This window comes from Haliotis asinina, chromosome 10 (assembly GCF_037392515.1).
Source record: "Haliotis asinina isolate JCU_RB_2024 chromosome 10, JCU_Hal_asi_v2, whole genome shotgun sequence".
NCBI lineage: Eukaryota > Metazoa > Mollusca > Gastropoda > Lepetellida > Haliotidae > Haliotis > Haliotis asinina.
In genome coordinates this window covers 52501906-52529215 of record NC_090289.1, presented here as the reverse complement: position 1 = coordinate 52529215, position 27310 = coordinate 52501906, and the positions used below count along the sequence as shown (strand labels likewise).

The following is a 27310-nucleotide window of genomic DNA, read 5'->3' as shown; positions in this document are numbered from 1 at the left end:
GTCTGTGTGACATACAAAACAATGATAACTAGAGAATGCAATATCCCATGGTTGTACTGTCTGTTGATGTGTGCGGCCTACCATTGGTAATATACATGCGGTTCTAACTTCTAAATACGTCAAATACATTAAATGTAACCATGCTATACATTTACCGTAACTGTAACATACATTAACTGTAACAATGGCAGACACTGGAACTGTCACCTGTTTGAACTTGAATTGTGGTATAGATTATCTGTAGCATGCATTAACTGTAACCAGGATACGCTCTTACTGAAACTGTGATATGCATTAACTGTGACAATCATATTCATGTAACTCTACCTGTGGCATATTCTAGCATTAACTGTAACTGGAATATACACTTACTGTACCTGTCACATATTTATACTGTAACAGCGATATACAGGTAAATGTACCTGCCACATACATTGACTGTAACAGCGATAGGCAAGTCAATGTATATCACTGGTGATATACTTGACTGTAACAGTGATATACAGGCAAATGTACCCGTGATATTCGTTGGCTGAAACAGTGATATACACGTAACTAAAGTTGTGGCATACATTAACAGTGTTTACCTTTCACATACACATAGCGTTTATTTAACACATGCTGACTGTAACTATAACACGCATTGGTCACTGACATTAACACCTGGCCTAAACCCTAGCCTGTGATACAGATGATAGCACATGTCCATTCCCCAGTCTGCGACTTAGAACACGTGCCATCATACACTAAACATATGGTAATAGCCCCCAGTTACTGGGGATATAAAGGTGTCCACATGATCCAGTCTGTGTGATATCACAGGTGGCAACTTCTCCCAATCTCTCCAGAGATAACAAACATATACAGTTCTGATTCCCTAATCCCAAGATGGTGTCAACGTGTAGTCTGTTCTCGTCTCTTCATCGGCACTGATAAAAGTAGGTCAGTGTCTGTTAAATCTCTGTTAGTCCAGTACTTAAGAGGCCACATGCATATAGTACTAAGCCAGATAACAAAGATGGCATCCAATCACAAGATTGCCGGCGAGTTTTTCTGTACACAAACGCATGGTGGTTATTTGTACATCTACATACTTATGCATCTACCCTTCTCGATCGTAAGATCATGCGAAGAACATCTTAGGGGAAGAATATTCTGCGATTCATTTCGTCGAAGTATCTGCACTCGACTCTCGATCAGCAGTGCTAGAAATAGGTCAGTGCCTGTCAGAATGAGAATTATATTGATCCTTCACTTATACACCAACAGGTGATATCTATTCATAACGTATGTATGTCTAATGTATGTGCAATTTCCATAAGCCAGTTTCACTAGGCATATATCCCTACATTGGTGATGTTGCATGTACTCAACAATACTCCTTGAACAAGATGATTTCCTGTAACGGAACAGGATATATGAGGTCAAAGGTTGACATAACTCCGTCCTGGCTACGTACTACTGTAACTGTAGTAGCACTTACTCCCTACTCCTGTACAACCCTAAATCTGTAAAAGTACATAACGCCTCTCGATATCTCTGTCTGTACAACACTTAACACCTACTCCATATTGTGGATATCTCTGTCTGAACAACACATAACACCTACTTCCCATTGTGGAGATCTCTATCTGAACAACACGTAACACCTACTCCCTACTGTGGATATATCTGTACAACACTTGAACTGTACACGTTTTTTAAACACATACTATCTACTGTGAATACCTCTGTACAATACATGTAATGTATGACTGTTATTAAGCACACACTACCCACTGTGAATATCTCTGTACAACACTTGAAGTGTGTGACTGTCATTAAATACACATTACCCACTGTGAATATCTCTGTACAACACTTGAAGTGTGTGACTGTCATCAAATACACACTACCCGTTGTGAATATCTGTGTACAACACTTGAAGTGTGTGACTGTTATTAAATACACACTACCCACTGTGAATATCTGTGTACAACACTTGAAGTGTGTGACTGTTATTAAAAACACAATACCTACTGTCAATATCTGTGTACAATACACGAACTGTGTGAGTGTTATTAAACACATACTACCTGCTATGAATATCTCTGTACATCACATGATCTGAATGGTTGCACGTAAACGCTTACTCCCTGTTGTGAATATCTCTGTACAACACTTGAAGTGTGTGACTGTCATTAAATACACACTACCCACTCTGAATATCTCTGTACAATGCATGAACTGTATGACTGTTATTAAATACATACTCCCTACTATTTCCACCTCCGTCCAACAGTTCAACTATATGACTATTATTCACCCTCACCCTCCCCCCCCCCCCCCCCGACTCTGTCCACTTCTGTACAACATTTGAATTGTATGAATGTTATTCAACACACACCCCTACTCTGTCCACCTCTGTACAACAGTTGAACTGCATAACTTGTTTTATCCAAAGGCTTCCCAACTCTCATAGTCTGTGTGGATTATTGTTATTTAACACAGAATACGGTTCGGGACATCAAAGTTTCCAGTAAACGTTCAGCCTGTGCCTAATGTCGACACTGTTCCAGATTGTCGAACACTCCATGTAGAGTTGTCGTTTGTTATGTCCGCCATTAAATCCATTCTCAAGCTTTACCGTCGTGGACTCAATGTTAGTGTAGTTATATAGCTCACAGCCACAAATATCAATAGATCCCATGTAGGGAAAATCAATGGCTAGTTGCTTTGAAACATTAGTTACAATTCAGTGTTAATGCCATATAATTGTGTGCTTTGTCTATATCCCCAGCAGAGTCCGGTAGCTCTGTGTGCGTTTAGAATGTATGTATAGGTCATGTATTGATGTACGACAGTAACATGGTGAAATGAATGTGTTATATAGATTATACATTGCTGTCAGATCTACAGTGCACATTCAGTAAGCGTCATTACATATAATATCATTCCAAGAATGATTGTTGACTGCATAACAGATACACGGTATGCTTCCAGACTGTGTCACGGTGTATAATGCTGTCAGTGAATGCAGATTATATATTGCTGTCAGATATACGTTATACATCCAGGTGGTGTCATGGTATATTCTGTCATGAATGAGTGTAGATTATACATTGCTGTCAGATATATGTTATACATCCAGGCAATGTGATGGTATATATATTCATGAATGAATGTAGATTATACATTGCTGTCAGATGTACGTTATAGATCCAGGCAATGTGATGGTATATATTGTCATGAATGAATGTAGATTATACATTGCTGTCAGATGTACGTTATACATCCAGGCAATGTGATGGTATATATTGTCATGAATGAATGCAGATTATACATTACTGTCAGATATACGTTATACATCCAGGCAATGTGATGGTATATATTGTCATGAATGAATGTAGATTATACATTGCTGTCAGATGTACGTTATAGATCCAGGCAATGTGATGGTATATACTGTTATGAATGAATGTAGATTATACATTGCTGTCAGATATACGTTATACATCCAGGCAATGTGATGGTATATACTGTTATGAATGAATGTAGATTATACATTGCTGTCAGATGTACGTTATACATCCAGGCAATGTGATGGTATATATTGTCATGAATGAATGCAGATTATACATTACTGTCAGATATACGTTATAGATCCAGGCAATGTGATGGTATATATTGTCATGAATGAATGTAGATTAATTGATGTCAGATATACGTTATAGATCCAGGTAATGTGATGGTATATATTGTCATGAATGAATGTAGATTAATTGATGTCAGATATACGTTATAGATCCAGGCAATGTGATGGTATATATTGTCATGAATGAATGTAGATTAATTGATGTCAGATATACGTTATAGATCCAGGCAATGTGATGGTATATATTGTCATGAATGAATGTAGATTAATTGATGTCAGATATACGTTATAGATCCAGGCAATGTGATGGTATATATTGTCATGAATGAATGTAGATTAATTGATGTCAGATATACGTTATAGATCCAGGCAATGTGATGGTATATATTGTCATGAATGAATGTAGATTAATTGATGTCAGATATACGTTATAGATCCAGGCAATGTGATGGTATATATTGTCATGAATGAATGTAGATTAATTGATGTCAGATATACGTTATAGATCCAGGCAATGTGATGGTATATATTGTCATGAATGAATGTAGATTAATTGATGTCAGATATACGTTATAGATCCAGGCAATGTGATGGTATATATTGTCATGAATGAATGTAGATTAATTGATGTCAGATATACGTTATAGATCCAGGCAATGTGATGGTATATATTGTCATGAATGAATGTAGATTAATTGATGTAAGATATACGTTATACATCCAGGCAATGTGATGGTATATACTGTTATGAATGAATGTGTGTATATATATATATACATATATATACAGAGGGAGGGAGAGAGGGGGAGAGAGAGAGAGTATATATAGTATGGTCTCAACTGGCACCCATTCTTTGTTGTGTGAACAGAGCAGATTTCACTCCCTGACAGAGGACACCACATGGACATGAGTGTTGTGGTTGTAGCGTAAGAGCCAAAATCCCTGGAGACGACCTGCCGAGGTCAGTCAACAGTCCGGGCTCCCTGAATGTTGTCAACGTTGTTGCGTCATTTATTTTCAACTGACCAAACAACGCATGCTAACAAGCGGAAATATCACCTCGAGCTTCCCGTTCACAATCTCCGGTCAGGTTAATGTGACTGATTTACTGGAGTGTCCAGAGCCCCATTGAAGACTAGAGATTGCTGAACCTGGGAAAATCTAGAATTGCTCATTCAGGGTTTGGGAAGCGCAAGGAAGGCCAGGTAGTGGGAAAGCAATAAGGTTCAGGGACTGTGAGACAGACAACCAATCATGCCTTTAAAAGGAACCGGATCAGATCTAGGCAAAACCACGACAGGTATTTCTCATGGATAGCAAAGGCGCAATATCAGACCAATCCAGTGGCACAGTCAACAACAGACTTCGCGCATTCTGCACAAACGTCACACTTTAAGAGAAGTCCCCCTTGGTTTGTTTTCAGGCGCTAGTCGTGGTTACATAGTGGATACATCGATAAAACATCCTCACTGCTCCCAGAATAATTCAGTTTGGTAGAAGTCGCCCACACAGACTAGGTGTTCATCAGCTAAGCAAACACTTCCTCATTCCAGAGAATCCCATTGCGACTACCACTAGATTCTTCCTCTGCTCTAATGGCTAACAGAGAGTGAGAAGTCACGAATAGTTTTTATATAATGGCCATTGTGTTGTCTCACTGTTGGATGGACTGAGTGAGTGAGTGAGGTTAGTGTTACGCATTACACAGCAATATTCCAGCTATATGGCGGCGGTCTATAAATAATCGAGTCTGAACCAGAGAATCCAGTGATCAGCAGCATGAGCATCGATCTACGCAACTGGGAACCGATGACATATGTAAACCTAGTCAGCGAGCCTGACCACCCGATCCCGTTAGTCGCCTCTTCCGGCAAGCATCGGCCACTGAATACCAATATTGTAACTATCGGAAGTAATGTAGCTGACTAATAAGTTTCTTAGGGTTTAACGAGCTTTCGAATACCTACTGAGTTATTTTTGGCTTGTGATAAATGAAAGGTCGATGTAAGACCATACTACTTAGCAGAGAATGTACATCGTGTTTACTGATACATCGAACTAGAGGGGCATAAAAGGCTCCATAGTTTGGAATGCATTTGAAAGCAAAGCGTTATGTTTTGTTAGAAACTTAAAACTTGTTCACGAACGCCTGGTATCGTCACTTTTAGTTATGTGTACACCAATGTTTATTCTACAGTCGGAATTTATATAATGACAAATTAATATCGAAACACTCATGTCATATGAAACATGCCTCTCTAATCGTTGAAGTAGTTTCATGTGTCCATTTGCTGCTCAAGGTGACTGTATACCGTCCTGTATCGGGCATGGTTGCATATCTTCCCGTTGGTTGGTGTGGGTGTAGATTCATATCTTCCCGTTGTTGGGTGTTGGTGTAGATTCATATCTTCCCGTTGTTGGGTGTTGGTGTAGATTCATATCTTCCCGTTGTTGGGTGTTGGTGTAGATTCATATCTTCCCGTTGTTGGGTGTTGGTGTAGATTCATATCTTCCCGTTGTTGGGTGTTGGTGTAGATTCATATCTTCCCGTTGTTGGGTGTTGGTGTAGATTCATATCTTCCCGTTGTTGGGTGTTGGTGTAGATTCATATCTTCCCGTTGTTGGGTGTTGGTGTAGATTCATATCTTCCCGTTGTTGGGTGTTGGTGTAGATTCATATCTTCCCGTTGTTGTTTGTTGGTGTAGATTCATATCTTCCCGTTGTTTGGTGTGGGTGTAGATTCATATCTTCCCGTTGGTTGGTGTGGGTGCAGTTTCATACATTCCCGTTGTTTGGTGTGGGTGTAGTTTTATACATTTCCGTTGTCGGGTGTGTGTGTAGTTTCATACATGCCCGATGTCAGGTGTGGGTGAAGTTTCATACATTCCAGTTGTCAGGTGTGGATGTAGTTGTCAGGCGTGGATGTAATTCCGTGTTCACATTGCCGACATAATTACGCGTGATATAGTGATATAAAAATACTTTTGCTCTACCATTATTTTATATATTTAAATCACTCACCCACAATGCTTAACTCAGCGAAAACATGATGAAATGTTGCCCCTAGCAACGCTACCCACTACGCTGATCATGAGAGTTTCTTAGATTTCAGCTCACGGACAACCACCTATACAGTTAGCAATCTCATCTACACAGACGTGCCGTTGTGGGCCGTGTCCATCTTTTGGCTCCGTTCCATATTTTCTTTCAGAAAATCAAAGACATGCCAAGTTTTAGAGCTGTGGTAAACGTCTGATGAAAATGTATGAGAGCTAATTCTATCAAAGTGAATCCCTTTAGCTGGCTTGGTACCGTGTTGCCAATAATATACGTTCAATATCGCTGTCCTGTATAAATCCTAAGCTATCTCTGAGGCATTTATTTTGCTCCCCTAAACCCTGCCATTATTAATAAGCATGAAAACCAGCTCAGTCGGTTTGTTTTTAGGATGGTGTTTTGTAGCCATTATGGACCACGCAAAGGTCTGTTTCGGACGCCCAACTATCATCTTAATCCTTGTATCATGCGACTTTGCCTACAGTGAACATTTACCACTAAGCTGCAGAGCGAATTTTGATAAGTCGACCCATCTTTTACAGTGATGGTAGCATTAATGATTAAGCCAGTAATGGTCTCAGCCCAACAGACCTCTTAGCCACGATTTAACTGACCAGTTGTCCTGCTCATGAACTATAATCGTCTTCACGCTAAACAATCGCCAATAATCTGATCACTGGTCACATCAGGAAATCAATCGATAATACCACGTCGTTCACCGAGTGAAACAGTATTTGTAAGCTACTATTCCATTATGAATATCGTTTATGATTAGTCATTCTGTAAAGGAAAATGTACAGTTATTTTCGTGAAACAATTTCGATTTCCTAATGTCAAGAGCAAATATATGTAATGATTCCTATAAGTAGAAATGATCATGACTAGTCTCCGTGTGCAGCAATATTTAACAATTTCTGTTCGTATATGCATACTAAATAGATTAGAAAGAGTCACCAGGGCTGTTGCCCTATCAGTTTGAACTGGCATTTCTCTTCTCACGCTCCTGCGCTCGGAATGTTTCCTTTGGTTTTGTGGCACGACTGGAATACAAGTGTGAGCGAACTTTCTGGTTCATGAAATGTAAGTTGTTAGGTGGAATGAATGAATCGCAAGTCTGACAGCAAGCTAGTCCTGTTGGCACTATATGGGGGGCATGATGGCACATTAACCTCATGTGGCATGGAATCACATTTATGTTGATGCCAAACCATTGTGTGACTTGTTGACTCCCTATCTACGCGACAAAAAGCCCCCAGTCATTGCGGCACTGTAATCTATGAAGTTTATGTGTGGCATCCACTCAGTGATTGTCAGGTTCCACTATAACCTGATGTGTTGAGATGGGCATGTTAACTTTCCAGGATAAATGAGGATTTCTCTACTTTTGAATGCAGCATTCGAGAACATTACTCAGATTTCACTACACTAAGCAATATGAACTACTTAGTCCTTTACAGTCTAACATTACATAGTGCGGCGATAGTCATGTTTTTCATACCAAATTTTCACAACATGGCTGATTTAGTGTCAATGTGGAGGAGAAATTGAACTTATTCTTATATTTATAGACGGGCCAAACATGTTTGTATTCTCAAGGACTGGCAACTGAACATGGGTGATGTAGCGTTAGGTTGTAGAGAGACTGATGTCTTCACGCTATGATCACTTCAGGTATTGATCTCATTCCGACTGCAGACGATGAGAGTTTCCCCCAAGCTGGTCATCAAATCTCGCTTATTGCCGTTAAGTCTCGCCCAGACGGGATGTAGCCCGCGAAACACTCCCCACGTAGTATTTGCTTTTAATGTTCTTTGTTGATAGGCAGGCATTAATTAATCGCATTTAAACAGAGGGAAGCGAGGAGAAGATAAGGTGTCCTGGAAACCACAAACGGGGATGCTTTTTGCATCTTCAGTCCAGCCTTGAGTGTAATTATTGCTCGAACACGGCGTCACTAAGAAATACCCAGTAGCTCTGTGGGACAGTGTTCTTTAGGTGTTCTTCGTTGTCAGACTTCTATAATGCTTATCAATGGTGAAGAATATTTTTGGTGTCCACAGGTCTAACCTGACTGTCCTGTCAAAAATCATTCAAACAGTAACTGAGACTTAAAGATGCAACCGTACCTTAAAGACAAAGATTTTCAAGGGGTTATGAAAGTGATAGTGTACGTTGTCTTGTCTGTTCTTTCTGTAGGGGAAACTGTATTCCATTCTTGCCATGTAGGCATGCTAGAGGCTTCTCTTGTACAAAAGCAGCACAACGTATTAGTTCTTCGTTTTTGTGGGCCAGAATATTGATCTCTTGAAGACCATCATAGCAGCAGTTCATCAGGGCGTGCCGCGGTTTCATCAGAACATCATCCACGCTATATACTCCACAATACAGAGCGCCGTCGGTCGGTCGGTCGGTCGGTCGGTCGGTCGGTCGGTCGGTCGGTCGATGTCACGTTGAGAATAGGTGTACGTTCAAAAGTGGAATAGTAACGTCAGAAATCACCAAAGACTCCATGACAGGAAATTAGTCACTGTTCAACGATGGTGTTTAGAAATTAGATTTGTTTTGTTGTAAAAAATTAATAATCCATCTTTGCGTGAGTACGCGTTGTGTGCTGTGTAGGAAATGTGCTGAAGCCTATCTGTTCCTATCCACGTTCCTAACAACGCTTAATAAGAGTCATTCTTAACAGGTTTTACCGACAATCCTATCGGTTGCCATCCACGTTCCTGAAAGGTTTTACTGACAACCATATCGGTTGCCATCCACGTTCCTGAAATGTTTAACTGACAACCCTGTCCGTTACCATCCATGTTCCTAAAAGGTTTTACTGACAATCCTATCGGTTGCAATCCACGCTCCTAAAAGGTTTTACTGACAATCCTTTCCGTTGTTGTCCTCGTTCCTAACAGATTTCACTGGGAATCCTATTGGTTGCTACCCACATTCTTAACAGGTTTTACTCACAGTCCTATTGGTTTCTATTTTAATACTTCACAGGTTTTACTGACAGTCTTATCGTTTGCTAAATATATTCTTCAAAGGTTTTATTGACAATCCTGTTGGTTGCTACCTATATTCTTCAAAGGTTTTATTGACAATCCTGTTGGTTGCTACCTATATTCTTCAAAGGTTTTATTGACAATCCTGTTGGTTGCTACCTATATTCTTCAAAGGTTTTATTGACAATCCTGTTGGTTGCTACCTATATTCTTCACAGTCGCTAAACGGTAATTATCATTGTTTTCCTGCCGGGCACCAATTTTATTGGTGAGTGAATAGAGACACCTTTGTAACAAAACCACTTACCTAATGAATCACATTTGTTTCACTACATCGAGATAAGTCGCAAGCTTCACCGTGAATAACATGCGCCTGTTGAATATGACATGTGACATATGACATATGACATAAGTCGTCTACGTACTATGTGTACTATTTCTGTGCATAAATACAAGAATTTATGGATGGCAACTTCTATAATTTGCGGAGATATATTTTTCGGTGTATATTTCTACTCCTTTAACAGGTAAATGGAAAACTGCGGAACAGGAATAGTGATAAGATAACAAGGGCCGCCAGTATTTACAGTGGGAAATTGACTCTGGCTGGTAATGGATATGGGCAAACAGATGCCAGGTATTATTCCAGGAGTCAGTGATGAGATGATTTCATTAACAGGGGAAGCCAGTAGTTACTCAGCTGACAACTGTAAGTTCTATGTGCCACTGTAAAAGTCACTGGAAGACTTTATTTTAACAAAGCTAACTTATTATCTATTTTTCCACGATGCTATTTAGGAAGTGTTCAAAGGTAACACATTTTCTGATAAACTGTAATTTTAAATAGAACATGCTTCACTTTGATGAGTCCTCTCTTCCTCCTGTCCTCTGCTTTCTCCTACCTCCACCATCTCTGCTTCCACGGATGACGTAATGCATGATGACGGAGGTTTAAACCATGCAGTCCCATACAGATTAATCAATATGGTGTTATTGTTTTATTCAGAGCTCACCTGCGACCTACTAACCGGCTCGATAGTTGTTGAATCCCATCAGTTTGAATCATAAGAACATTCTTAAAATACTTGTAAATACTCAGCAAATTGTAAAGGAAGCGTGCACCACAATCATTCTTCTCAAAATAATGTGATAGGTGTTCATTAACTGTCTCAGTTTCACGCTAGTGGTATATCAAATGTCAGCTTGAGCCCTCACTGCGGAACGGACATTGTTAGTGTCCTGTTAGACAGGCACCTTAGACAATACGATGATAAATGATAGTTCAAATATTATAATAATTTCTAAAAAACATGAATATGAAGAGCCAGTAGTCCCTTTAACAGAATGGTGTACTCGGATGTACTGTCCACATTTCTAGGCTTGCCTCTTTAAAAAATATAATTATTATACGTCCATGAACTCGGAGCAGTCTTGGAGCTAGGCTAGTACCCTGTATCTCTCGAGCTGTCTCACGCGCATGCACTACAGATTACTTTGGTAAATGTCTGGACTGAAGATTCTGTGTTAACTTTTGTAAAAGTCTGGACTGAAGATTCTGTGTTAACTTTGTAAAAGTCTGGACTGAAGATTCTGTGTTAACTTTTGTAAAAGTCTGGACTGAAGATTTTCTGTTAACTTTCGTAAGGTTATGGCTAAAGTATTAGCCAATAATGCTTTAATCCACTTATGATATGAGTAACATGCACCGGATGAATTCGCTCTATCGAAGACCTCCAGGGCAAAAGATGATGAATCCCAAGGTGTCACTGAGTTGAAACAGCTGCAGGATCTCAAGACATCAACAGATTATTACAACCGGACTCTGGAAACAGACAACGGTATAATTACTTTTCGTGCTGAGGTGTTTTTTCCGCTGGGGTTGTGCGGAGCTGCTTGTTTGAAAGTTAATCTTTGTAGTAAAAGTCCGGGTTCAGTAAATGAATGCTTTCATGTCTTTTTGAAGGTGGTTTTCTTTGTTGAAAGTGCTTCTGTTGGTGTCATCGACGCCTGCAGACGCTCGCGAGACCAGACGTAATCTAAACGGAGTCAGAACGAGACTAAACGAGATTCTATGAAGGTCGGAAGAAATCATCGTCACCCTTCCCGCGTCTATAGAACACGGTATAGCAAACTGTAATTAAATGCAACCCAAAGAGATTTCTAGAGGAAAGGAACCATGGTGTAAGAGAGTTTCCTCCGACCTTCAGTCATGGATCTTTGTCACACTTTGGTGGGAGGTGTTGGAGTTACTGTAAGTTTCCTTGGTTGATGTCTTGCCAGTCTTCCAGCCCTATGACGCCGGTCTGTAAATATGACGAACCAGACAATCCTCTGATTGACATCATGAGCATCTATCTATTCATCACTGTGTTCGGACGCTTTACAGATCTTCTGATGAAGGAAAACCAAGTTCTATGGATAGTCTACTTCTTTATTGCAGTGTCGAGCTACCTACACCGAAACAATGCACCAATGTACGGATGATTCTGAATGATACAGTCCGAACCGGTTGACGGCGGTTAAAACCTACTATGGAAGGACGACATGATGCTGTGTATCAACATGTGATAGCTCATACCAGCTGTTGTATGTATAGCTACTGCACATGGATAATACTGAGTACTAGAGCTAGTCTGCGCCTGCATATGTGTTAGCATATAGACACGGATATCATGAAATAATGAGTTTTAATAAAACTGTCTACCACAGCTGGCTGACTGGATGGTTATTGTACAAATGGCTTCAACTTAACTCATTAACTGTCAACAAGCAATAAGTTCTGCTTTGAACGTTCCTGACTCATGATCACCACATATAAAACCGGTAAATGAATCCGAAGTCTTATTTTCATAAGCAGTTTAAAGACAATCTCTCCCTCGTTTATTCTGATATCATAATGAAAATAAAACCTATAGCTTTCCAGTTTAATTGACAAGTGATGCCATTTGATTGTGATGTCATGGTAATGTTGATGGTGATATCAAAATATCTTCCAAAGCATTGTTAAGGAATTAATTGTTGTGCTATCACTCAAGCAGGACCTGCAAAGATAACGACGCTGTTGCTTTTATACATGTTAATCGCATACTGTGTACAATATGTGTTACATACTGTTATACGAATAAATACATGCATAAACAGTCTTTCACATTTCGAACTGATTCACTATTACAGTGTCAGGCACGTAAAACAACATTCAACTTTATTGCAGATATTTTGTATGTGCCAAAACTGCGAAGGACAAATAAAGTGTAAACATGTCTGACTGTTTGATTGCATGCCTGCTTGGTTGTACTGACCTGGATAAAATACTGAAACATGCATCTCACTGTAACAGCTTGTGAGGATTAATAAACTCTCGCATCAGACCGCCACCACATAGCTGGAATATTGCTGAGTGCGGCGTAAAACTAAACTCACTCGTTCACCCAATCAGTCATTCCAGCAGGCCTGTTGTTTACAAAGTTTCTCCTTCGGGTAAAAGACAATTCTTAATTAAAAACGGTGTTTGCATGAGGATATATTGCGTAGTCTGCTTGTAAATGAAAGTTTTTCCACTAAACGGATCCAGCCTTTATCTGAAACGCATTAACTAACGCCGAGCTAAGTCAGCCGTGTGTGTTGATATGCCTTATGGGATCAATGGCAGTGCCACTCATAACGAGTATTGCCGCTTTAGCATGTTCTCCTATAACAAAGAATGTATTTAGGAGCACATAGAGACTTCATTTTCGTGAAATGCTGTGGCGTGTGCGGCTGCTTTCTTTGATTAGAAAGATGATTGTATTGTCGATAATTGAAGTCGAACCCCATTCATTTGAAAATTGATCAAAATGAAAATAGATTTCCAACAACGACAGAACATTGTAAATAATCAATAGCAATCAAACTTCACTTTTTATTGAAGCGGTTAGTTTCTTCTTTTATTATATTCTGTAGCTCACCTTCTCCGATGTTTAAACTTCTGCTTGTTAGGGTTAGCCGTGCCAGTGGCAAGATATGTGTGAGTGAATGGGTGAGTAGGATGGTGAATGAGTGAGTGGGTTGCAGGGTTTGGGGTTTGGAAGAATGGGTGAGTGAGTGGGTGGGTGTTTGAGCTAGCGGGTCGGTGAGTGCGTGAGAGAGTTCTGATGATCACTGGTATCCTGGGAGCTATAATCCACGCAACAGACGTTCATTCTATTCTCAATGATCCGGTTGGGTTCCTAAGCTACTGTCACTAAATGCATACTTCACTGAACATAGATTTACAACAGTTGCAACGCTGCGATATGGAACCTGTCCAAGCTATCCGTCTACTCATATCGCCTCATGAGGACCTCACAGTTATGGTCAGTGTTATACAAGAACAGATTGCATCACCTGGACCATGGTTTGATGTGGCTTTGAACAGTCATCAGTTACATAAACCATTCAGCATATTTTAACGAAATTCCAAAAAATACAGTAGTTGACATTACAATATTAGTGATGTTCACAAGAACAAACATGGTGCAGACAAACCAAGAATTATTTTGCTGGATTCGAACCCATGATTTAGTTTCGTCAAGGGAGCACTGCAAAGGAATTGCTACTCTTTGATGATTGCGCCATCCGTGATTAGACATCCCGTGCATCACAACGTGCATGGCAGATAGTGTAGGTTTACAACACAGTACATCATTAGCTACCTAACATAGGTTACAGAGCCTTGTACACAATGCCTCGGGGAAAACGTTCACATGTGACTAGTCCACCGCCGTTGGCGTATTTGCCTACAGACAAAAAAACAACACAAGTCGGATCGCGTGGCTTACTTGTTTTTTCTAGTAATCAATAGTAGTTCACCCTGTGTGTGTTGAAGAATGAGGGATGGTTTTTAACGCCGGAGATTACGCTGCATCATTATTGATCGTGTGGGACCGCTTCTGTATTGCCGACTCATTGGCCCTCTATTAAATGCAATTAGATCACAATTTTGGCCGTTACCGTGTTTGCCTGGCCGCTGCCCTGCTGACGTAGACTATAGTAATGGAATTGGGGATCGTCCAATGTGATATCTGAAGATGGACATTCTAGATAAATAGGATTTGGTGATGAATTATCTCGAAACTTTGTCCTGAAGTAGCAGCTATGAATGTATTGTTTGGAGCTGGGTTGTGAGGCATGTGTGTTGTTGGTTGTTGGCTGTTGGCTGTTGACTGTTGGCTGTTGGCTGTTGGCTGTTGGCTGTTTGATGTGTGGAGTGAAGGTAGTTGTCCGTTGTTTTGGGTTCTGAATGAGGATGTATGGGTTGTCGGTTGTGAATTTGGAGGATGTATGGCTTGTAGGTTGTGTATTCTGTGATGTTGGTTGTCGATCGGGATATGGGCTGCGTGTTGAAGGTTATAAGCTGACAGATGTGAGAAGGATGTTTGTTGTGGGTTCGGTGAGGTGGTTGTACTTTGTGGGCAGTTTGTTGTGGGCAATTGGTTGAGGATTATTGGCTGTTTGCTGTAGGTTGTGAATTGTGTGTTGTCGGTTGTGCGCTGTGTTTGTAGGTTTTGAACTGAGTGTTGCAGGTTGTGGGCTCTTTCATGTGTGTTCTGGAGTATATGTTGTAGGTTGTGAACTGTGTGTTGTGGATTGTGTAGTCTGCTGTTGTATCAGTGTGGGATATCGACATTGTATAATTTTGGTCATATGGGTTCTTTATACATGCTTGTTGTGACCATGCGTTTTGCCCACCGTTGATTGTGGTTTGAAGGCTGGAGGGTTGGCCTTTTGGCTTTTTAAGTGGGGCTGGTTGTCGATTGTGTAAACTCCATGCTATAGGAAGCTTTAGATTGGCCCTATTGGGTTGGAGAAAGTGTGTGGTGTGTTGGGAGCTCCTTATCTACATATCGGTACGTTGTTCTATCTCCCCCTCCCTTTAGCAGAGGTTTCTTATGGATGTGGAAAGGGTTTGTCGCTTCTGTTGTTCAGAAACAAAACGTAAAACAGAATATACGGTGTTGTTTTGTTCAGCACTTGTTTTCGGCGTGTTTACAAATACCGCAAATTACCACTGCGCATACAGAATATGACGTACTGGTTGAAGCAATGTGTAAAACATCGACATCGGGTTGAAGTTGCCACTCTCCATGTTCAAATATTTCATTTCAACACACAAGGCTTCTAGCCTTGTTCCCAACAACGATCGTTCTGTCAACGTCTTTCTTGGTTTATGATACCCCTTTCTGACATGTGAATGTTTACATTCACTATACATTTGACACAAGATACATCAGTGCTTTTCACGCCGTCTCTTTAAAACCACAATTTTACAGCTGCCGAATATTGTTCTATTTGGAAATGCAGTCCCGATGGTATTGAGAATTGCCTAGTTGCTTTGAAAATGTAGGAAATACCTCATTTATTCTAAATAAATGGGAACAAAATTTGCTCTTATTTCACTGTGCGTGTTTGTTGTTGATCAGGGCATGTCAGTATATAGTCCCGCCATCCAGTCTTAGTCTCAAGAGGATTCGAAGAACGCTGTGTAGGATTACTCTATGGCGCCGATGGGCCTCGCAAGTGTTACCGCTTGCTTTCTACATAGCTTAATCAACGATAGAATTTTGGACGCCTCAGCTCTCGAACCTTGAAAGGTTTAGGGGTTTAGCGAACTGAACGAATTTTCCTGTCTATTGACTTGATGGTTGGTCAATACTTGGGTACATCTGGGTGATGGACTCATGGGGGACAAAGACTTGTTGCTCGTTATAGTGTTTTAACAGACGATCTTTCAGAGCTATTCCAGAAACACCTCGGCTGATGGAGACTGTCAATAGTATTCACGTATAGTAACTTTGGGGATCCCTGAAGAGTCGGTTTTTAATAGTATTCAGCAACCTTTGCCTGTCCTATAAGAGGCAATATATTATGGGTGGTCCGGCTGACTTGGTTGACATCGTGTCCCAATTGCATAGGACGATGTTCATTATGTTGATCACTGGATTGTCTGGTCCAAACTCGATTATTTATAGCCCGCCGCTACAGCCCGCTTATAGCTAGAATATTGCTGAGTGAGGCATCAAGCAACAAACCGACCAACCGGCCTTTGGGTGAAATGAACAAGGCTGTGACGACGACCACAAGTTTCAAAACTCTACCTCATTAAGAGACATTAAGAGATGTAGGGCGAAATGTTGATGCCAGGTCTTCAAACGTTCTAACGGATATCCTCCTTATAATTAGTTGCTCCTCCGCTCCTGCAAGAGTTAACATAAATGTGAATAGAGAGTGTGCGCGTATTGAATATCCCCAAATCGATTAGCACATGGCTCATACGTATCTCACTCATGCAAAATATTGGTCTCATGAAGTCACATCTGCCTGTAATTAAAACACAAAGGAAAATATTGTTCAAAGCGATATCTGTCATCCGTGTTATAAGGTACCGTACAGATTGCTTCAGTTGATAGAGATCCTGATTGCCCCAACCCAAACGTACCCTACCCCGACTATGTAATCCGGCATATGGTAATTAGAGCAAGCCCAATAGCTGCCGCTTTATAACGTGCAAACAAGATAGCTCTTAGTGAAATTCACTTATGAGATTCAGCAGATGTTAGTAATCCATTTAAAAGAATCCCGATGGATCCTCCAGGCTGCTTTGAGCCACGGAAAGCTCTGTGACTTCTGTAATGGGTCGACGTGACTTATCGGATATTCCCGAATATTATGCTTCCCACAACATGGTTTGGCCTCCTCGTGTGGTTCACAACGGCATATGTTTTGTATGTGTATTTTCGTTGACATGTCGTAAACAGTTTTCTGAGAGGAATTTCTCTGTTCACGAAAAAAACCCTCTCAGATTATGTTCACTTGAAGATAAGAGCGTGTGTGTCTCGCTTATGAATGTGTCACGAACTCCTGTTTATATGGCATGTTGGACCATTGTATACATACTGACGGCATTTCCCAGATAGGTGTAATCTCAGAACGTCAGATATAATGATATAAGCTTCAATAATATTCCAGCTACAATCAGCATGCAGATTCTGGTTTCAGGTGTAAACAAAACCGAGGTTAATACCATGAACAGTGTCCCATGTTGTCATGGTATACTGACCATGTTGTCACGGTATACTGACCAACTTGTCACGGTATACTGACCAACTTGTCACGGTATACTGACCAACTTGTCATATTATACTGACCAACTTGTCATAGTATACTGACCAACTTGTCATGGTATACTGACCTCGTTGTCATTTTATGCTAGCCAACCGCCCCTACGTCAAACATCGTGACCATGTACATTTTCCTACATAAGGTTAACGACATATATGAGTTTAGCTGGTTTTACACTGCGTATGTGTATTTGGCAGTACGATAAAGACTGCACATGAACTATTATGATGGTCTGAACATTTCGGAGCATAAACGCAGACCATTTTGTTGTTTATCCACGTGACCATAACCCTGCGCAAAATTCACGCCATTTTAAACGTGTGTTTCAAATTAGTAATCAACTTGTAGTCTTACAGCATGCGTCGCACCCGTGGTGTAGTCCACAGAGGTTGCTGATTCTGTCTCTTGGGCGCGTTATCACGAACAATGACGTCTCTCAGCATTTTGATTGTGGCAGTTACCCCTTGTTCTTCAATACAGCATATCGAAATGGTATTCTATGGTGCCGGTCTGTCTCCTATGAAGAACCGGTTTAGAACAGACCTTCAGAAGTCTATGCTTATGGGAAAAAGCTACTAACGGGATCGGGTGGTCAAGCTGACTTTGTGTGATTAAGAACAAACGAATCAGCAACGAACAGACTGACTACTTTTACAATGTTGGTCAGCTGATTAACCATGCTTTAATCATTGAGTGTATATCGGACTTCTTGCTCCGGGCTTCCTTCCCTCATCAAACAGACCCTAAGTCATAGTATTATTATCAAACACACATTGTGTTGGACTCGCACACTGGTATCTTTAGTTGAACAAACAGCTATGATTTTAAAACAAGCACATTATTCCTAGTTTACGTCTTGACTGAATTCACATAAGGGGATTAATGCCTTCATGTTTTTGTATACTGACTGGAGCATTATATCACCAGCATGTGCCCTAATTGACAATATGTTGAGGGAGGAAAGAAACACATGTTATTGAGCGAGTGATTAGCAGGTGTGTTATCGGACTTCTGTGACGTGATTCCAAGGTCTCATGGTGATATTGATTGTCGAGGGATGATGTTACTCCCGATTCCATCATGACACGGTTAAATTGACAAGGCCATTACAGAGCATAACCAGGGCTTTAATGCTAACGGCCGTCACAACATATTTTCGATTAGATTGTTATCGGAGATAAACGCCAATTATCACCAATTCATGGTTTTGCGATAAGCGTCAACTGACTGTATATTGTTTCTGACAGTTGCTGTGTATTTTCCAGAGCCAATCACCTGCTACATCTGTGTGGGTCGCGCAGTCAACAGTACGTGTTCTGATCCCATCGACATGAAACGGAAGGAGCTGAAGACGAAAGACTGTGGAAAAGGAATATGCCTCAAGTGGACCTTCTACAAGGAGAGTGAGTTGGCCAAACATGATCTTCAGTTGTTTAAACGTCAGATGGGTAATTAAAGCAGAAGCTGATAACTGCTGATTACGTTGAAAACTGGTAATGGTTTTAAGAATTCAAAAACAAACTGGTATTTTGAGATTGTAACGTTGTTAGAGTATTCGTTTCAAAAGAACCTATATCGGCGTTCTGTGCCACGAGAATGGTATGTTGCCTCTAGCGTTTCATCTACCTGATACAAGCAACAGGACTCAAGTCATAGCTAAAGTAGACGTCAGTATGTCAGTACTAAAACACCTGGCCTTGCATCCAGAGAGAACGCGATGCATTCACGCTGAACATGAACGTAAGGGCGATTTTCATTAAGAGAGAAACGCTGCACGTACAAAAAATGCAAAATGTAATATTTGCTGTTAAATGGAGGTGGGTGACTAAGAGGTTCTGTCGATCGCTTCTCATGCCGAAAACCATGGTTCGATTCCCCACATGCATGCAATACAAGGCTGCATTGTGTTATTGTCAAAAGCATCGTTAAACACTCACTCAGCCATTCAAGTCCCTTTCCCAATATGATCTGGGGTACGGAATATGTGAGCATGTGATGCTTGTGCTGATGCATGTTTTGGTTTCCCTAGTCCTTTTCATCACACTGTATTTCACAAAGCTAGAGTGTCATCTCTCTGCAATCTGAATCCCAATTATATCCCATATCAAGCTGATTTGCCATGATTGAAGCAACTCGATACCTCATTCAGTCCAACAGCACAGACACGATCTCCTTGGACCGTACACTTCCCCCAGTCTCGCCCACACGACAACCGGAGTCCTTGACCCTGGCGTGTCCTTGACCGTGGCCTGTCCTTGACACCCATATGGTATATTAACAACAGCACTATGTGTTACTGACGTTAGGTAACATGTTTCTTATGATGAAATATGTAGTCAGATAAGATGTGCTTAGGTAATTGCTTTAATTCCGATGCAAACACAACAGCTGATATCCCGCAAACAACATGTAAACAATGGTATTACGAAAAGAGGAATATATTTATGTGACCTTTTAAACATTTCCCGTGCATGACAGTGTTTATTGTCAAGATAGATGTACGTCGAAGCGTCCACTTCAAGGTGGATGTGGACACAATACACACACACGCACGCACACACAGGCACACGCTAACACACACATACACACGCCACACGCCACACGCCACACACACACCACAGCACAGCACACCACACTATACACATAACACTCACAACATACATACACAAGCACACGTTAGTTAACACCGTATTGTGTGCTATTTGTACCGTCCACTGTACATGCAGGGAGACCCTGCAACGCGTACGTCACAATGTAAGGCAGAAACCCCGTACCTTCAAAACTTCTGTTGTAAGATTTCAGAACATGACAATTGGGTTTAATGGAAGCCATTTGCTGGACTTTGATTCTTAGACCAGTGTGGCATATTAGTTAAGAACCGTTTATTGACTGTAGCAAACATAATACTGCCAGTCTACAATCACTGGACATGTTGATGATCGTATTCATACAGAGAAGATAGATCCTCATAATTTTAATCACTGGATTGTTTGGTCCAGACTCCAGTTTTTACACACCCCTGTCATATATGTAGCTGGTAAACAAAACGAAAAGCCTACAAAAATAAAAATAAAATAAAGAAGTCAAAGTAACACGATATGTACCGTCGGTGAATCAGTAAAGATCGATAGTCTAACCAGTCATATTGGAACTGCTTTGGATCACACCAACAGAACAGACGCCTCCGTCGCTACTCCCATGTATATAGTCCGTTTATGCTTTGTAAATTTCCATTCCAATGTTTACTTCATTTGTTTCATGATACAAATGCTGACTAATGATACATCACATTTCATTTCAGATGTTCTATATTTGCAACGCACGTGCTCTGCCGATCTCAACTTTCATCTTACGATGATTGACGGAGTTTGTCGGACAGAACGAAATGGGAATGGCTACTTGTGTATGTGCGGCAAGAACTTGTGCAATGTGGCCAAGCAAAGTAGACCGGATTCCTCTGCCATTTTACTCCTTCTCGTCTGTTACGCCCTCATATCACAGCGGCAGTTGCCATGGTTTTCATGACGTCAATACAAGCGGTATGGTACTGCTGGGAACTCGAAAATTGCCGAGTGTTTTGGTGCGGGCTTCAGCCTCACTATAGTGCAAAAGAGGGACAGCGGTAATAACGATGATATATTGTCATCTACATGTTGTATGGTGAGGGATGAGACAACCGTGATAATGACCCTACGTCAGCGCTATTCTCTAAGCCAGGGATAGATATAGATCCATCAGGGACTTTTAAGCAACTTGACGCTTTCATGAGATCTACAGTATTTAGCGCAGTGGGGTTTCCGATTAGATATCACTACGCCAGTCAAACGATTCATCTATGCATATTCTGCCATTTTTAACCTACTGGACTTTCATGTACATAGTCACGGCGAAGATTGTTGCTAGTGCACCCACTAAATGCTTGTAATGACTGGTTTCAGTTATCCCTGTTGCGTGCACCCTACCCCCACCCTCACCCCTTCCTACTGGTCCCTGTATAGACGGGAACCCAGTCTCCCTCCCGTATACTGCAGTTCATCTAGCGTCTACAACCTACAGAACACCTCTAGTACCTGACAGGACAATGTAAATACACCTCGACTCACATCGATAGCTGTACATAGCCAAATAGACAAAGCTTTCCTGCGCTCATTGATTTGCGAGCACATGTTCACTACGGACATTGGACAGCATTACAATATGCGCACTTCCTGTCATTGCTCTTCTAAGTACCTCCCCAGGTGTCAAAACAGTGATAATGTCGCATATTGACGAGATATTGCTGTGTACGTTCATACTTCATTCTTCCCCACCACTCCCACCTAACTGACAACACAGAGTGTGCGTGCACTACCAGCTCTTCCTTCAACCTCCCACCTAACTAACGTAGAACGCATGGAAATGAGCGTTCAGTAGCTCTTCTTTCGCTCACCAACCAACTCACGCAACACAACGTGCAAGACTACATTGTGCGTGCACAACTTGCTCTTCCCTCACCCTCCCACCTACCGCACGCTCTCGTCTTACCCTTTTAAGCACAATCAGTCGAGATGTACACGAAATTTGCTCATTTTGTGTGGAGTAGGTAAAATGTGTCCTTGAGACGCAACCTGTACACCTAATTACGTTGTTACCATGGAGACAAAGACTACGTCATATCCACTGTCTACTAGACGGAGACGCTCGAATATGTCCACGTCCATGGTCTAGTATTACTCTCTCACAACTAGGGAATTTCACAGCATTAATAACAATGGATGACGTATAATAATGAAAGCACAAAGGACAATGTGTACCATCGTGGGATCTGATGATTCATTCGCAATAATTAGTCAACGCATATGAAATATTTGAACGTTTCCTGAAAGTAGTTTCAGAACCAACTGTTTTTGTTAACTTTCATTTTTTTACATTATGTGTTTTAATCTTTACATGTCTCTTACGTTCAGGGTATCAGTAGCTTCTTGGTCAAAATTATATTGTAGTAGCCCCAACAGACATTAAGACACATGTGTTTTGAGCCCTTCCTTCTTACAGTGGTAAGATCAAACACCTGTTTGATCTGTACAGGGTAGCACTCTCTGAATCAAGTGGAACTATTTACCACGTGTTCAACTACAGAGATGTGTCAGCTTTTCCATCAGTAATATGTCTGTTGTTTATTGTTTGTCTTCCAGGCGTTTCCATGACGATGATAGTGTTAAGAATGTCGTTGTCGTCGCCGGCGACGTCTCACATGCCACCGCCTCGTATGGGGCCACAAAAGGAGGAAGCCAAAATGAGATTTGTTGTTTTGTAGAAATTGTTGAAATTCCTTTGAATTCCTGTACTTTCTTGAACTGATTTAATAGTGTGTTTTGCTGAGATGAATGGGCCAAGTGCCATAGTGAGAACATAGTTATATACAGGCAAAGTTAAGCAGGATTGATTTTTACTCCAGTGTTTTGTTTCATTCCGTTTTTCGCGAAGCCTCCATTGACAAGACATGCTTTGATTCCCCCAAGAAAACTGGGCCGGAACACGCATGCAATACCTACCTGATCGATACTCCAGGCGGAACTCGTTCGCTTGTATGGACCGATGGTTGTTCAATAATTAATAAACTAATCACCAGACTCGCCGTTGGTCTGTCACTGAACTGATTTCGGGAATACATGCAGTTATTACGTATGTCACTGTTTGATACTTGAAGTAGCCGGTGTCACTGGAGTTTCAGTTTTGCGCTTCAAAAAGAACAGGTTAAAAGTGAGACATCATACCGCAGTCCTGTTATTCGTGTAAGAGTTATCTCCCCTAGTACTTGATAAACGTGGATTTACTGATTACTATGCATTTTTTTTAAAACATTAATCGCGTGACTGAACACAGAATTCACTCGCACATTTCCATCAATGTAGATATTTTTATAGCATTATAGAAGATTAATCATTTGAAATTTTACCGTAATACTTAAAACATAATATATATTTAGAAAATCTATTACTTTATATTTTGCACTGGGAATGCAAAGATTTAGCACTTACTGAATATTCTCGCAGTTGGCATTTTTGCACTTTATAATTTGAAATGGAGACGGTTTGAAACAGTCACGATGCACGGTTTATTTCTTGCTTGTACTGATTAGATCCTGTGGAATATGTTTAAGTATTTCGGTCCTTTTTTCAGCATGTCCTATTGGCTTAAAGCCATTGTACATAGCTTTTCTCAAGCCTACAGGACCAGTTTATCGAGTTTTCATTTAGTGGAGAAGATGAGATCCACATTTTGAGCTTCATTATGAGGAAGGACAATGCTCGTCATTAGTGATACCTAATAACAGCTACCGCTTATACCATCGTAGTTCGGAATAACATGACCGTTGAACATATTTACCATCAGAATGTGTTTTTGTAAGCATGCTCTCTCTCCAACATTTCCTCTATTGAACCCCATGGTCTGTACAAAACACCGGGTAGTTGTTGGAATTCACCACATATGTTATCTTTTGACTACACATTTGAGGTAAAGAGCGTCTGAAAACAATTATTCGTCCGGACGTTTTATCAAGGAAATAAAATAATCTAAACTGAGCTACATGGGTTTGCAAGAGCTGTTCCCTTTGTCGTGCATGTTATTCTCCGTTATAGCGCTTACCAGAGATGCGATATCGCTGTAAGGAGACTGTTATACCATTCTACCATCTTTGCTACTCCTTTGCTAGATATTTCGACATCTGGGTAAATATACAGAAATAGGGTTCGTTTTGCATCAAAGAGTATAATTTTACGAAGTATGGAATTAGTTCAGGCATGCTGGTGGTAGAGTGCTATATGTGCAAGAGTATGTTTACTATCCAATTTTTGACGGCATGTCTCCATAGAAGGTCTTGAACTGTACATGTGCTATCTGTAAGTAGATTGGCAACCAACAATGGGTCTGTTTGCATTACAATACAGTTGAAGCAATTACTTGTACTAGCAAGTATCATTACATCACGTCACTGATTGTTTACATGCGCTTCACTTTTGGAGCTTTGCCGTATTCTTATAATATAGATCTCGCGAGGCTCATGTACTCTCGCGTTATTTCGTAGAATCATGGGCAGATAACTGAGCTATGACTGAGGATCGGGAGGACTGAAGACGATGGCGACTGTGTTTCAGAATATCACTGAGAACATTTGTTTTAAAATTACATACACTCATATCATTCAGGCATGCAGGATTAAGAATGCAAATGATATTTTTCACTGTGTATTCTTTGAGATACCATAATACCTTGAACGTGTATTTACCCCTTTTTTATCGAGCGTTGAAAGGTTTTTACCTTTTTAGACTAGACATATTTCGTTTCCATCCAAAGCCTAACATTTTTGGACGTTTCAGCATTTCTGTTAGGTGTAGTCAGTGCTATTCTGAGATACACTGATCTCCGTGCCACGCTTAGCGTGCGATGACGTCATCACCAACTGTGCGATGAGGTCATCAATAATATTTTATCCCCTCCCTATAACTGTCTGAGTGACAGCTCGAGTGTGTATGATAGATACATGGTTGTAAGGGTGAAACTGGTTACTATGTTAGATTATTGTCTTTTACATTATAATTGTCTTTTACCTTTCTCCGGCCAAAACTTTGTGATTCTTCAAGTTGTTTGTCGGTTTTTACGACATTACCAAGAACTATGTTGACACACTTCTCTTCAATATTGCGTTGTTGTTGTTGATTTATTTATCTCAAGTCCTCTGACGAGGCACCTTCAAGCTGTTACCAGGCGTTTCAGGTACAACATGATCACATCCTTTCCCAATCACGTGTGTTATTTTAAATTTCCACTGACTTATACTGAGGTAAAGTACATTTGTATAACATATTCCTTGGTAATTTCTAAGTCTTTTTAAGAATGTATAAATGCCTTAGTATAAATATGCAACACAGAGGCTAGTTAGATCCAACCTGCTGTCCCTCAGATTTCAAAATGGCCTTATAGAGAAGCTTAATATATTTAATATTGTCAAGGGGAATCCTGAAATACTGTTTAATATGAATGTATGATGGACCCCAGGTGAATACTACTGTTACTGCCCAATGGCAGTTAGGTAAATATTGTACCTGGGACTACCCTGAGATACAATTAAAACTACATTGGTGTACAATAAAAGTCTGCCCCTAGGAATACATCAATTTCGTTTTGTTACTATTTCTGTCTGGTAGAATGAATTGATCAGTTATGAAATCCCCCGTTTTCTTAATGCTGTATAGCAAGCAGCTCGTGGTTAGGTACAACGCAGAGGCGGTCGTCGGGAAGCTGAGGGGATGCAGGTTGGGGTTGTTGTTACATCTGAGGCCGTGGTAGTGAGTGGTTCCTACCTTATGCATTCAGCCTCGGTCCCAGTTTGATGTATCTACTGTTTCCGGTTTTCCGCCATATTGATGTACATATCTTGATACACCTTTGTAATGTCATTTGGAGATTAAATCATTGCAGAATTAGGTCGTTTTTTTCTTCTCAGCATGTTTCTCCACGAGGACATCTACGACGAAAGCGTGATTGGGAAACTGGTAAACTGTTCAGTTTGCAGACTCGCCTGTATGTATCATTTTATGTCGAGGTGAATTGCCGGAAATATGTTTTCATGCGATCCTCGTCCTTATCCGAGCTCCGAGGATGGGGGTAGTCTAGTGGTTTAAGCGTTCACGCTGAAAACCCAGTTTTCAAAACCCTATGTTTATAACATTGCTGGTGTCTTTTGCCATGATACTGCAGGAGAATTGCAATTTTGGCGAAATACTGGACTCATTAGCCTGCTGTAACCGGACCTTTTGTAAAGTCAAATATGTTGTTGTTGATCTTAAGCAAGGAATACGAAACTGAGCACACAGTAATCACTGCATCCCCCTGGATACTTTGGTCAGTTATAAAAGCGAACATATCCTCGTCCTCGGTGATGTATTGGTAACTGTGAGATCTATGGAAGGACGACACTGTCACCGTTCCCCGGTATACAGTGCGTTAATACGTCTACATCAATTAGGAAGGTTAAGTTTGAGTTTGATATGACGCATAAACACCTAAAGTGATCGAAATGTACAATCCCCGTAGGCAACCATATTCCAAATACATCATGACAGCAGGTACATAATCCAGATTAATAACATGCACAAACGTCCGCTGTAGCAGGACACTATGATAGGTAGTCACATCATAGAATCAGTCCACTATACTGTCTCCATAGTAATCGGCCGTCGGATGAGGTATATGTATCAACGTGACCAGCAGGATGTATTGTACAGCCATGTTAGATGTAAAGTGTACGTAAACACAACTCCCAGGGGTTGACAGAGTCTTAGGGACACATACTCAATTAAAAGTCCGATGATCAACTTGTTTCACTGAAACCATCAGGCTGGGAGAAGAAACCGCAGAGACATCTATTCATTTACAAATCAGATCAACTCGTTTCACTGAAACCATCAGACTGACAGAAGATGGATGCCGTCAGACGATG

The 27310-nt window shown here is 40.7% G+C and overlaps 1 protein-coding gene across 1 annotated transcript in view; it reads left to right on the top strand.

The window, feature by feature from the left end:
- The window catches only part of LOC137298856 (UPAR/Ly6 domain-containing protein qvr-like), a 40052-nt gene extending 13758 nt beyond the window's left edge, over positions 1–26294 (top strand). The window contains exons 2-3 of the mRNA XM_067831189.1: positions 19092–19229; positions 21128–26294. Of these exons, the coding sequence (XP_067687290.1) occupies positions 19092–19229; positions 21128–21351 (362 nt within the window). The 3' untranslated portion in view covers positions 21352–26294. The remainder of the gene's footprint in view (positions 1–19091; positions 19230–21127) is intronic.
- The last annotated feature ends 1016 nt before the right edge of the window (positions 26295–27310 follow it).